Raw genomic sequence first — 14566 nt, 5'->3', positions numbered from 1 at the left:
CAACCCCAGGTTCCAGTATAGGTTGGGAAATTACATATTGGAGAGCAGTGTAGGGGAAAGGGACCTGGGGGTCCTGGTGGACAACAGGATGACCATGAGCCAGCACTGTGCCCTTGTGGCCAGGAAGGCCAATGGCATCCTGGGGTGTATTAGAAGGGGGGTGGTTAGTAGATCGAGAGAGGTCCTCCTTCCCCTCTACTCCGCCCTGGTGAGACCACATCTGGAATATTGTGTCCAGTTCTGGGCCCCCTCAGTTCCAGAAGGACAGGGAACTGCTGGAAAGGGTCCAGCGTAGGGCAACCAAGATGATTAAGGGAGTGGAGCACCTCCCTTATGAAGAAAGGCTGAGGGAGCTGGGTCTCTTTAGTTTGGAGAAGAGGAGACTAAGGGGGGACCTTATTAATGTTTATAAATATATAAAGGGTGAGTGCCATGAGGATGGAGCCAGGCTCTTCTCGGTGACAACCAATGGTAGGACAAGGGTTAATGGGATCAAGCTGGAACACAAGAGGTTCCGCTTAAATTTGAGAAAAAACTTCTTCTCAGTAAGGGTGACAAAGCACTGGAACAGGCTGCCCAGGGAGGTTGTGGAGTCTCCTTCTCTGGAGACATTCAAAACCCGCCTGGACATGTTCCTGTGCGACCTCACCTAGGCGTTCCTGCTCCAGCAGGGGGATTGGACTAGATGATCTTTTGAGGTCCCTTCCAATCCCAAACATACTGTGATACTGTGAAATGGCAAAATATTAAAACTGAGCCACAGCTACAGACAACTATGCAAACTAGAAGAATAAATGACATGTCCAGAACTTTGAGTTTTATTTTATGAGCTATTCTATGTCTACAACAGTAGACAGCAGAGAACCTAGTTATGTAAGCAGTTAAATCTCCACCCCTGCAATCAAGTGTGCAGCACTTTCAGGGAAATACTAGCCTCCAGCTTCCTTTCTCGATAGTAAAGCTGCAGTCCTCTCTTATGTAAAAACGCTCATGAAGCTTGATGTACAGATGTGGTGTTTTATTAACACAAGATTTTTCAGTCTTGAATCTGTTAATTCAGTTGACAATAGTATAATAATTAGAAAAAAGTTCTTCTCCTTGCTTGATGTCTCTGAGAGTGACAAGCACTACACACCTCAGGTGGCTGTAAAAGAAGGAAAAACAAAAAATGTGGAAGTGAAAAATTACATTTCTCTTTTAACTTTTTAAATTCTTCATGGCAAGGTGCTAAACAATGGCTCTATCTAGATTACTTTTGGGAGTAATATGCATAATGCAGGCAAGGGAGCCTGGAAAACCAACACTGAAATACAGACAGCAACTACAAGCAAACCCAATATAATTACCAAAAAACACACAGCCTATGTAAATAATGCAAATAATGTTTCCACTCATACAATTATTCAGAAGTGAAAATAATTAGTCAAGACAGAGAAAAAGACACTTATACAGACAGGAGGAGAAGCTACAGCAAAGTTTGTGGAGCAGAAATCACTCCTCTAGAGATGTCGAGATGTCTACCCACAGGTGTTACTGGCTAAACCCACTCTCAGACAGCTCTGAACTGCAGCAAGTGACCTGCTGGAATGTTTGCTGATGAATGAATCCTCCCACAAACCCCAAACTGAAGTCAGTGGCTAGCAAACAGTTTTCTTACAGAGATATTTAGAAACTCATTCCCCTAAATCTCCTTTGAATAAATCACAACACCCTGAAGCTCAAGTATCTCTTGTAGGAGGAAGAGCATATTCTTCTCATGCTGATGGATGGGAAAGTGAAGAACAGCATCAACCCAGTCCTCACTACTAAGAAATGTAGTGTGAGGCCATTTTGAAACAAATCAAACAAAAATATTAGAAATTACTAAGAAGTCTTTTACAAGATACAAAAAGATTTAGAAGCCAGACTACCTATGTTGTTAGCACTGTAAACACCAAAAAAACCAGCTAGAAGCAGATGGGATCTTTCGTCTAGTGGATGTACCCTGGCAAAACTTAAAACTGAAAAACTGTATTTTCTTGGATAGACTCCAAGGAAGAGAGTTCCTGAAACAGTCCCATGGCTTAGCTCTGCTTACTGCACTTTCACACTTCAAGTACAGGATCCAGGCTTCCTTAAAGTTCAGTCTTGCCTCTTCTTTTATTAGCATTTATTTATTTATCTGCAGATTACAAGCCCATTTTTAACCTTGCCTCGACAAAAGTCTAAGTTTAAGCAGAAAATCTCCCTTTTCCATATGCACCATAACTTTCTCCAATCAAATCTCAGAGTTTTAAAATACTTCCAAAATTACATTAGAAGTCAAGATGAGCTGCTCTAAAATCCTTACGCATCCCCTACACAAACAGGATTATTTGGCTCCTGAAGGTAGCACCTGGATCAGAGGTGCAACTTCTTTGATGTGTTAAATTCAGGACCAACAATACAACTTACTTTCTAACAGCTTGACAGTTATTCTTGACTACACCCTACAGGACACTCACTTCCAGACATATTGCCTGTCCTTGTTGTCCATATTGCTCCTTATCCATATTCATTTGATTGTCACATTTCACACATTTCCAAACAAAAATCTGAGAAAGTTTTCTAAGTATTTTAATTTCTATAAGAAGTGGATTTTCAGGTCATAAGGAAGATGTTGTAATTGCATAGTGTAACTAAAGGTCATGTGCCTTTATGCTGCATAGTACTTCATTTGTCTCAATACAAATTAATGTTAGGTTTCTCTTTGCAAATTCATCTGCTTATTCCTCACATAAGCAGAAGACGTGGAAAACAGAGGAGTAAGAAGCCTAAATCTCAACTACCTTGGAAGGGCTTTGACTGGTTAAGGGTTAAAAACTACCTTTGAAATACATACTGAAAAACCTCATTACTGTAATATGAGCAAAACACAACTAGGGCTTTATGTGATTCAGAAGAAGCAAACTACAGTGTAACCACTGCTTGTAAAACTGCATGTTCAGAGCTATGCTGATCTCACTTGCAAAGATGTGGAAAAAGGAACAAAAAGACATAGGCACATAAATCACTTAAAATTTGTCTATTCAAAGAGTTACCTCTTTCATACAGATGCAGACTTTTGTGTAACTCATCTTCATATGCAATTGTACTATTCTTCAACTATGTTTGGTTTTTTATGTACACAGTATGCTTTGTATCATATAAATCTATGAGCTCTCTGATTTGCTGCTAACCTCTCTATGTCATGGCTGTAGACGATGTTTGGAAGATACTGCTTCAGCTCTACTGGAAAATACCCCGGCACATCAAACTCCTGATAACACACGTTGGCTGCTTTATCTAGAAATAAGGGGAAAAAAAAAAAGATTCTATGATACTGAGAAAATCTTAGATTGCATTTAGAAATGTGTAAAAATATCAAATGTATTGCTACAAAAGTACCAGATGTCTCATCAGGCCTGAAAGACATGCCTGTTAGAAGCTACTACACTCCTCTGAAGTCCTACCTTGAATTTACACACAAGATACACAACCAACTTTAATTCATCCTTATTGCATGAAACTGCACTACTTGATTATCAACATGTATATGAAGGGGAACAACAACTTGCATAGTGCCAGGGGTAGCTTACAGCATTGCAAAATGCTTTTAAGACACAACATTAGCCTTTGCACTAAAAAAGAAAAAAGAAAGGGGAAAAAAAAAAAAGAAAAAAAAAGGAAAAAAAAGAAAAACTGAAAAAACTTTTCCTGGTGGCAAAATATGTCATAAATACAGCCAGGGAGGAAATCACCATCTGTCTAGCAGGAAGAACTGCATTTTCTTTACAGTGACATTAGACCTAGAATAAACAGTTTGTGCTTGTCAATACCTGGTTTGCTACTCAGCAACCTTTCTGGATGCTACTTGGATGCTGGGTGTCTCTAGTGCTCTGAAAGCCACTTAGTGGTTGGGTATGTTAGCAACTGAGCCTTCTGTATCTCACCACCATTCCCATGAGTTCTTTATTCCCCCAGAACTTTAGACGAACACACACTAAATAAATAAACAGCTCCCCTCTTAATGTCCAACAGCTATATCATACCACCAGTTTTGTAGATTTTGCATATACACCTATGGAAGTCAAAGTAATATAATCCAAACTGAGCAGTGATAGAATCTTACTGTACATGTCACTGTGTGTATGGTTTTCTCATGAAGACTGCTGGAACCATACTTGGGAACTTGATCTGCAACTCTGTATACTGCCTCAGGTCCTCTGCTAGATATCCTTTCCCAACATCTCACATTTTGGGATGTGTGCATTTCATTCTACATAACAGGAGGCAGACTGAGGAATCTGCAGGAGTCAGTGAGAAAAGCACAAGAATATTTGAAGTGTTGCTGTGCTGAAGGATTTTTGCACCCAGCAGTCACAAAAGGTCTGAGAAACTCTTAATCCCGTAAGTGCTTATCTTGTTTTAAACCGCACTATTGTCCCCCAATATCACTTTCTGATTCTCTGTGTCACCTCCAAAATAAGTTACATCCATAAAGACAAACTCAAGCCTGAAAATTTACCTGGAACTTACCATGTGAGCAGTTGTTGACGTACTGACCCACCGCCAGTGGGTTTTGCAGGGCAGCTGTGAGCCAACTCTCATCACTCATTTGAAATGGGCCAAGTTGATCTCTTCTGCTGCAAGACCTGAAATGACCAACAGCGTTAACATGAATCACAGCTCTTTCACTTGACAAGTTATCTGTACTTCCTCCTGTAGAAATGGCCACAGTCCCTGGGTAAAGTTCCAGCTGCCCAACTTACCTGGGAGACACGACAACATTGGGGCGGGGTGGGGTGTGCAGACCAACACCTTGGTGATACTTTAAAAAGTACATTTAAACTTCCCACCAGAGTGTGGTGTCTTTCAGACTCTGGTGGTAGAAACTGCACAAACCCACCACATACAATTCCAGAAATGAACATCGAAGTTTACTATTACAGAAGTATCAACACATCTCGTTGAGCTCTAAAGATATGAAGGCTCATTACAACCGTCACAAACATAGCAACTTCAAATTCAGTCCTAGAATTAAAATCTGGTATTAGTACGTACTAACTAACTATATGGATAATTTTTCTTATTTTCTTTTCATGTCATATTTAAACACAATTTGCTAAAAATAATATTTTATGATAAGCTAAACCAGTCCAGGCTAGCTGTGTCAGAATAAGTTCAGACTGGACATTAGGAAAAGATTCTTCACTGAGAGGGGTGGTCAGTCACTAGAACAGCCTCTCAGGGAAGTGGTCACGGCACAAAGCCTGTCAGAGTTGAAGGAGTATCTGCATGATGCTCTTGGTCATATCGTTTAGTTTTGGGTAGTCCTGCAAGGAACAGGGAGTTAGACTTGGTGATCCTTACACGCGCCTTCTAACTCCAGCTATTAACAATTATTATTGCTGTTATTATTATTAATAGGGTTACTGCTCCCTTCTTCTAAAGTGCTACTCATCTGGTAGACCAGAAGAGTTAACAGACTCACCCTTTTACTATTAGCAAGTTCAGGAAACAGCCTCTGTACATCAAAATGCATCTCACTGGTGTTACAGATTAAGACACAAGTATGTAACAGATCACATCCAGCAGCTCTTACTCTTGTACTGTTGGCGTTACGACATAGACATAGGTGAAAAATATTCAAATAAAACTCAATTTAGGGTAAGACAACAGGGAACTGAGACCGTTAGTATCACCATTTAAAATCAGTTGAGTGACACTCCTCTGTTTCTTTTGACTGCTTACCTGTACACTGACCTTGATAGCCCTTTATCATTTCCATCAATAAGGATGCCATCTATGCACCTAAAAATAAAGGGATTGCCAAGGGACTGGAAAAAGATGGGCTCATGCTTTCTGTATACCGTACCTGTTGCAAGACAAATATGATTATTTCAGAAGAAAATCAGTTAACTGTCAGAACAAGTTTATGATATCATGCAGTTCCCTCCACACAGAAACTCAAGAAAGACAAAGAGAGTAGCAGAGAACTGCTTTCTCAGTTAATGTCATTAACACTTGTAAACCTACAAACTTTTAGACACATCTTTGTGTGATGCAAAACACATCAACATAAGCTGAGATATTCCAAAGAGATGAGACATTGAAGGAAATAATTAAAGAGAAGGCCTGTGTTCAGTATCCATGTGAGAGGGAAATAAAGCATCACAACCAAGTGACCTGCTTCAGAGAGGAAAATGCCAAGTGATGTTTGACCAGGAAAGCTGTTTTGTTACTGTGTCAGGACACTTTGAAAACCACACAGAGACAACAAGGAACCTGAAACAAGCACTTCACCACTCCGATCAGAAGTTTTACTTGATACAGGTAAGAAAAAGTGCCAAGCCAAGAACAGACGAATCATTTCAGCAGGCTGTTTCCCAAACCTGACAAGGATTTAAATCAAGACAGGATCTAACCTGCCCTGTGTTTCAAGCACAGAACAGCGACAGCAGACTGACTGGCTTGCAATTTATTATGACATTGCAGTCCCACATCCCTCACACCCACTACACCTTTGGCAACCCTCTGCAGAAATCCTTCATTGCAACTTCATGAGCAGGCAGGTGAAGGCCCCACGGACAGGCTGCTCTCAGTGCCGAATAGGCAGGAGAACAATGACCTACCCTCTGCAGCCACCAGCCCCATGGTTGTCTTTGTATCCTTGAAAAAGGAAGGCATTTCAACAGCTCATCCTCTTGTTTTCCCAGATGAGCTGCTAGAAGAGGCTCTCAACAAGCCTACACTCACATTTAGTTATGTGCCTGAAATTCGAAGCGAGCTGCAGGGCTCATTCTCTCTGATTGTTATTTGACAATTACTCTGTTTACCAGTCAATGGTAATGGCCAGACACGCCTGCCTTGACATAGCAAAACACACTCCACTGCCCCAGCACTAGGCCTGATCCTGCAATGCTGGGCCTGTAAACTAGAGGCCACATTCAGGGAATGATTCTGGGGACAGGTGAAACAGAAACAAACCCAAAGCATTTCAGCAACACTGTCCTAGCCTGGCCACACTAACAAAATCACAAATCCTTTCAAGAAACAAGCAAATACAGTTCCAAGAAACGCAGAGGAACAGGGAAGGGTTGATTTTCCAAACATTCTTCATGGAAGAGAGTTCTGCTATGTAAGTGGCTTATTTTCATTCTCCAGTTTGTACTTTTACGCTCTGAAAAAGTTCATAATCTTGTCTGCTGACCTGTGTGGAGATCTCAAAACCCTACTTTCAGATCCTAATCCAAAACAGAAAACCCAAAGAACTGAACTGTATTGTTCATCTACTCGAAATTGCTCACACTCATCTGTGTTTAAAGAATCTGGCACAAGTTTTCTAACAGCTGAAAACTCAGACTTTTGAGTACTGAAAGCGTTTATATATATATATATATATATATATATATATATATATATATATATATAAACAAAATTACCCCATCAATATAGCTTTGCTTATTTCCAAAAGAACACTAGTCAGTTTACACAGAAATATTCCCATTCACTCTAACTTGTGATTTTGTGAAGGAATGACAAAAGTAAACCCATGAAATAAAAATTAGTGTGAAACTTTGGTATTCTACAACTAGAGGTTAGAAATCACATCTAACTATATCAGGAAGAAAAAAAAAAAAAAAAGCATTTAATTACCAGGATACATAGATACAACCGTCCCTTTTGGTACAAAACCTTTGGTAACAAAAACTCCAGTTCCAGCAGACACCAGAGAACTTCGGTCTCGAGTGATACTGAACCCTAATGTGTTAAACAGAACTTCCTCTGGACTAAACACATGTTGACTCTGATGATTACATGAATTTACTTTTGATCTCTTCTGCTCAACAGTCAGTAACTCCAGATATTTACATCTGATGTCTGGAAGTAAGGCCAAAATATGTGCTTGTCTACTGAAGTCATTTATGAACAGGGCTTTAAATATTTTAAGTAGTGTTTCAAAGACATCTTCATCAGAGATAATTTTGTCCTGGGAACTTTTGGGAACATATCGGAGGGTCCTGTAAAGAAAAAAAAAATATTTTAAGATTACATTTTTCCTGAGAGATTTTACAACAGCTAGTTGTATAATATGCACTGTTGTTTCAAACAAACTTTAAAGAACAACCTTTCATACCTGTCTTACTATAAAACCATTACATGGTGTATTTACATCAAGGCAAATACGTTAAACCCCACTAAGCTCTTGGCAACAAACGTATTAAGAGTCAAATATATGGGATTATGGAAGTTTATAAGAAAATCTATAGTTCGTTACACTTTGAAAGGGGTGAGGATAAATACTACGCTGACTAGGGAGATTTAAATTTATGCTACTTAAACCGCCAAATTTAAATTCAAGCACCACTTTTACCTTTAAAAAGAGCAAAGGCATCTTGCAAAAAGCAAACAAACACAAACGAACCTATCTATCTCGTTTTAACGCTACACACCACTTTAGAGTATCAAGGTATTTTGAGTTTTCCACCAACGCAGTGACACCCGAGGCTGAAACACCTGCCGCGACAAACCGGGGCCAGCCCCTGCGGCGCCCCGGCCGCTCCCGAGCCGGGGTCTCGGCCCCGGAGAGAAGCTCTCGAGCCCCGCCAGCAGCTGCTCCAGGCCGGAAAACCCTGCGAGAAACCCGTCAGGAGGCACTGGCTGCCGACGCCCCACTGCGCCGAAGGGCAGAAAGGACGGTGCGGCGGACACCTCCCCAGGCGGCCTCGCCACTGCCCAGGGCCTGCCCCTCCGCCTCACCTGCGCTTGCGGCGGAGGTTGAGGGCCAGCCAGGGCACGAACCGGTACTTGTACGCGTCCCACCGCCGCCGCAAGGCGCCCAACATGGCGGCGGCCGCCCGGCCCCCCTTCCTCACCGCCGCCCTCTCTCCAGCGGCGCGCGCGCCACCGGCCCAGCCAATCCCCGCTCCGGACGCGCGGCTGTATGTGCGTACGGAGCTGCCATTGGCCGGTGGAGGAGGAGGGCAGAGCCCTGGGGGCGGAGGGCCGGCTGGGCTCCGGTTCCCGCCACTGCGGGCGGCGCATCAGCCTGTGGATCGGGGCCCGGCTGCGCGCGATGCGCTTCACCCACTCGTGAGGTTAGACATCACCTGAAAATGTACGTTATTCGTGTTCCTAACTAGCAGACGCCAACTTAACGTACCATTGCTGTGTACTTAACATGCATAAAGGTATAATCACCATCCAGTTTTTCCGACGTATCTTCTTGATTTTTGAAAAACAGATTTTAAAAATTACAATTATCATCAGTAAAAGTTGTAGGAAAAGCGTATGTATATTAAACCAAAATAAACCAAAGCACGTGTGAGTCCCCAGACCTGACAGCACTGAGGGGGCTTCCCCAGGCTCAGCAGGTGCCTCAGGCGACATCTTGTCCCTCTGGGGAAACACAGATGGACGGACAGACAGATGGACGGACAGACGGATGGACCAGTCCTGCATGACCTGCAGTTGGGCAGGGAGCAGCTTCACACAGCTGAGGACAGAAGGCAGCTTGCAAGCAACGGGAGATGTTCATCAACGAAATCGGACTGAAGTGGAGCTGGAACTTCTCGTTTGATGTCTGACAGCACATGAAGGGTAAAAGGGTGTGTTTGCAACAAAAAAGAGAGAGCTGCAGGCACTGGAAAACTCATGTCCCGTTGGTGACTACTTATATATGTAAATACACACGTATCTCTCTAAATAATGTTGCATGCCCCTTCTGTGTCTGTTAAACACTCTAAAATGGCAAGATCTGAGACCAGAAGGAGACTAAAAAATTATCTAGAAGCAGCAGTTGAACTCAATCTCCTTGACAATTCTCCATCAAGGAGCAATCCCAGTACTATCAGATCACCTTTTCAAAACTATCCCGTGCCAGCCTCTACTGGGGATGAAGACCGTTAGTGCCTCAGATGATCCACCTCAAAGGAACAGATGAATAGCCCTGAGCTGATACCACTTACATTTCTGTCCACACTTCTGACTAGTGCTTGGCCCTGGTGACCAGGAGACGTGAGTTGTGCTTTATATTATCGTAAGTGACTGAAGCTTGAAAGATGCAGCCTGCTCAGTTTGCAGCACTTAGAGGAAACCTATCAAGCCAGGGGAGGGATATATTACAAATGGTGAGCATTTATGACTTGAGTGCATGTGGGGTGACGGGCATGGGCTCTTTTGGTGCCACATTCTGCCAGTCTATAAAATGAACAACAACAATCTGGTGAACAATAGCTCAGCAATTCATCTTCAAAAATTAACAAAGGCTCCCAAATAATTCTTTACAAGTCACTCAGTTAAGAGATACCAAGACAAGGGTAATTTTATTTCCTTTCCCACTGCTCTCCCTTATCTGCTTGGGTGGGTATCTGCTTCTGTAAAACCTGTTTCTTTGGAGGCTGCTCCTTATCTGCAGTTTTAGTTAAAATAGCTAAAATCTGTCAATTAATCCAAAAGTTATTGGGAAAATAAGACAGCACAGCATATATGTTTCTCAGGAAACCAAAAAATAATCATTTTTCTGCCAGCTGGTGAGGACAGGTGATCTCTGCTATCCTTTGTTCCTAAAAAGGAACTACCACACAGTAAGACTCAGCAGCTCTAGAGTAAATAAAATAACGGAAGATACATTACACTCAATTTATCTTTTGTTTAATCCTTGTAACGCATTTTCCTTTTTGACATTTCAGTTAGTACATTTTTCTAATTTTAAAAATAAAATATTAGAATTTATCTGAAGACTTCTGCTACCAATTTTTGCTACTGATTTTTGTGTTCATCTCTATTTGCAGAAAGTCACATAAGTAATGGAAACTACAAGGAAAGCAGTCCTTCAAAATGTACAATTTAGTGGTCACAAAAAAGGCTACTGGGCACTTGAATTTTCAACTGTCTAAAAACTGATTAATTTTAAAAATATCAAAAAAGTCAGGAGATGGACAAGCAGCTGTGACAAGCCCTATCTTTGCAATGCATGTTCAGATTGCCTGAATAAGGAAAGGCTTGTGCTGTCTGCTTAAATCACAAGCAACAGAATAAGCAACAGAACAGCAGATTTAACTTCCAAGATACACCTCAATGGCTCCAGAACCAATCTAATCATATCAACTTGCCTGCCTTGGTAATTAACAGTTACATTTGCAGCAATGCACAATTTAGACATTTAATTCTTGATCTAAGGGCGTAAGGCAAGTGCAATTCATAGACACTGTGCTGTTGCAAGAAAAGATCCCACTGTTACAAGAGATTAAAAGAAAAGTGTTTGGTGCTGCTTTTCATCTAAGCATTCTTCACAGATGCACCTAAGATACTCATACACCAGCCGATACTCATTCTTACGTGTCATTTAATATTAGAAACTAAGTCTTGATATATAAAGTGTTACATATGAAATTGTGTGTAAACAGTGCGGTGTACCTGAAATATTTTATTCGCATCAGTAAACTGAACATATGTACGTTACAATAAGCAGAGGACAGCATTTGTTCAAAAGCTTTTATTTACTATAAAGACAAAACCCACCAAAATAGGTACAAATTATACTATATAAAATTGGTTCAATGGGGTAAAAACTTTTAATTAAAATATCTTGATATATTTAAAATAACAAAGGATACAATGAAGCCAAATTTCTTAACCCAGAGATTTCTGCAAAATTTGCTTGCACAGTAAGGTGCTAATAGAAGTTAGCCCTTAAGCCCTGGAAGTCTTAGGAATCAATCACATAGCAAATATAATTTCATTGTGAAAGTGAACTTTGGTAGAAGAAACTCTATAGGACACCTGAGGTAGTAGAAACTGGAATAAACAGCAGTAGACGTTATTTACAACTTAAGTACCAAATAACATTAAGAACACAAAAAAATAATTACACAATACAATTTTCAGTCCAGCTTTGATCCAAAGAAAATAAGAATATTACATCACATCTGCATTTTAAAAACACCACAATTACCAGCAAGCCGAGGGAAATGCAAACAAACTCAAACAAATGCATTTGGACACCTAGAGGCAGTTTGAGTTTGAAATGTGGTAGGCATGGTGATCTACAAAGTAATACTGATTAGCTGAGGTTCATCAGTTTATACAGTTTACATTACTGCCAGAAATAGTGTTTATCTGACAATCGATCTTCCAGTACACGAATTGGCAAGAGTGCATCCTTTAAAGCTTGCACATAGAAAGACTTGGAAACAATCTTATTAGAATGAGAAATTCTAAAGTGGTCAAAAAAAAAAAAAAAAAGTCAAGTACAAAACAGTTAGAGCTACCAAACTTCACATTTCGGTATTATTTTTTAACTCTTCAAAATCTGCCAGTCTTCCAAAACAAAGGAATGTAAAATTTCCAAAAGAAACATATTCACAACTAATGACACTGCTTTTTTTTTTTTTTTCATTAGTATGAGCAATATCATTCCTGTAAACTTATCTTTAAAATGTTTTATTTCCAATTTGTATTGTACATTTTTAATGTACTATAGCTTATTTGGTTTCTCCTGAGTCTTTGAAAATAACCAATTCTATTTCAGACCAACAATCCAACTGGCTTCTGAAGAGTTAAAACATGAACAGTATTTTTTTTCCAAATGGATTAAACACAATCAGTATTTGATTTAAAAAGATCCCCATTTTTAAAAAAGCAAAAGAAAAGCTGCCATTTTCCTTCAGAATTACATGCATCAGCATCTAAAAACCTGCCTTTAAAATAATTTTAAAAACCTGTTTTTAAAAAAAAAAAACACACCTGCTAAAAACACAAGTTTTGCACTAAAGGTGAAGCTTTACTTCACATTTTACTTTATCTTGCTTTTCAAGTCCAAGTTCGTCTCTTATTAAAATAAATACCTTTCTTATGGTAATATTTTTAACATTTTCAAATTAAATTATCACTAATGGCTACAGTAAATAGATGATGTATGGCAGAAGGAAAACAGCAGGTAAAACTTGTTATCAGTAGAGATTGTGACCTCAGTTTTGTTACACAAACAATGAGATTTGCTTGTAGGTGGCACCTGCTCCCACTGACAAAGTCTCCCATAAAGTTTAATGGGAACTGGGTTTAGGGCCTTTCACATGAAACATCTCTACATGATTTGCCAGAAGAAATTGCTATATGAAAAGAAGGCTCAACAACTTTTAGCATGATTCAGACTAAGTTGTTTTATGTAGAACAATATATTTTTTCTGTTTTATAATATAATAATACAATATAATAACCTATACTATCAGAGCCTTCAACACTGCTTTGTTGAAGGTGGCATTTATTACAGATCTCCAGAAAATCTGTTTTAAAAACTATTGTGTCAGTAAGATGTTCCATGACACAGTTTGCATCTTTTTCTAAAGACTATTTAAAAATATCCCCATTTTTTTCCCTGAAAGTTGAAAATACAATGAAAACAAACTTTAATTTCAAAAGAAATTACACAGCCAGCAGCAAATGGGCAGGGAACCACAAATGCTTGCTCTTGCTTTAAGGAAGGCAAAATGCTTTTGTAAAGTATCCGTCAACATTTGGATTTGTTACTCAGAGAACTCTGTATGATTAAAAGTGACAGATACAGAACTTCCTTTTAACCAGTGCTGAAAACTGACTAATTGCAGAACCCTCTGCTTACATTTACATGATGTGAAATGGAACAGTGATTGCTATATTAAAACACATCCTGAGCCTCTCAGCTGCTAATATTGCTGAAAAAGTGCTCCAAATAAAACAAAAATCACTTATCTGCTAAATAATCATGCAGATTAAGGAAAAATGCTTTTGTGTTCACATAAAGACAGCTGTTTGAAAAGGCACAGTTTACAAATTTCTGCACAAGTTGTGAAATGTTGCACACTGAGCTTAGGTAAAGATCTCGGTTTGTAAATCACGTACTTAGGTAGGGTTCTCCATTGGCCTTAAGTCCTTGATGTATCTGTCATTAAGGCCAGCAGAATAACACAACGTGCTGTGCTTAACTGCACCGCAAAACAGTTACCGTGTATTCAGTAGCATCTTCTTCAGTATATCAGCCTTATATGTAAGTAGCTACCATGTAGTACGGAAGACTGGGTGTTTCAGCAGCTCCCTTGATGGGGGCCTGTCCTGAGGTTGAAGTTCCAAACACCGAAGAGTCACATCTTTCAGGCCAGGAGACAGATGTGTAGGGATTGATGGAGCAGTAGTTGCACTAGCGATCTGAACAAACAGAAAACAACGTTTTAAAAGTCAGTGATTTTTAAGCCCCCTCTCTCCAGGCTGGATGGAGCTCTGAGCAACCTGATCTAGTTGAAGATGTCCCTTCTTACGGCAGGGGGGTTGAACTAGATGAGCTTTGAAGGTCCCTTCCAACCCAAACTATTATATGATTCTATATTTGAATACTGCTGTGCTAGCTCTGTTTTGTGGAAACACTTTTTCGACGTGCTAGTGAAGACACTAATAATCACTTTCTCCACCTGGGGCACTATTTTCTTAATTCACACCTACAGTTCAACTAGACTTTTAGAACTAAATATACCTAATTGATTTCAGTAAGACACATGAATGCCAAAACGGATGACCTTGAAAAGGGAGGGGC

At 40.0% G+C, this 14566-nt stretch overlaps 2 protein-coding genes across 8 annotated transcripts in view; both read right to left on the bottom strand.

The window, feature by feature from the left end:
- Positions 1–1003: 1003 nt before the first annotated feature.
- On the bottom strand, positions 1004–9035 carry SETD9 (SET domain containing 9). 5 transcript variants are annotated; one of them, XR_002411042.2, is made up of 7 exons: positions 8761–8920; positions 7657–8021; positions 5752–5875; positions 4537–4652; positions 4130–4304; positions 3198–3303; positions 1004–1144 (listed from the first exon to the last, which is right to left on the bottom strand). XR_002411042.2 is itself a non-coding variant. In XM_005500398.3 (6 exons), exons 1-6 carry the CDS (start codon positions 8844–8846, stop codon positions 1057–1059), a joined length of 885 nt encoding a protein of 294 aa, XP_005500455.1. In that variant the 5' UTR covers positions 8847–9035; the 3' UTR covers positions 1004–1056. The 5 variants fall into 5 exon arrangements, 2 of the variants coding, with proteins under 2 accessions (XP_005500455.1, XP_064901310.1); XR_002411043.2 differs by having other exon boundaries at positions 3060–3303; positions 4135–4304; XR_010468798.1 differs by lacking the exon at positions 4130–4304 and having other exon boundaries at positions 3060–3303.
- Positions 9036–11482: 2447 nt separating this feature from the next.
- The window catches only part of MAP3K1 (mitogen-activated protein kinase kinase kinase 1), a 62821-nt gene continuing 59737 nt past the window's right edge, over positions 11483–14566 (bottom strand). For all 3 annotated transcript variants that reach the window (XM_021284870.2, XM_065045236.1, XM_065045237.1), the window contains exon 20: positions 11483–14184. In XM_021284870.2, the coding sequence (XP_021140545.2) occupies positions 14035–14184 (150 nt within the window). In that variant the 3' untranslated portion in view covers positions 11483–14034. The remainder of the gene's footprint in view (positions 14185–14566) is intronic.

Source organism: Columba livia, chromosome Z (assembly GCF_036013475.1).
Source record: "Columba livia isolate bColLiv1 breed racing homer chromosome Z, bColLiv1.pat.W.v2, whole genome shotgun sequence".
In the NCBI taxonomy this organism is placed as follows: Eukaryota; Metazoa; Chordata; class Aves; order Columbiformes; family Columbidae; genus Columba; species Columba livia.
This window is presented reverse-complemented; position numbering and strand designations above follow the sequence as displayed.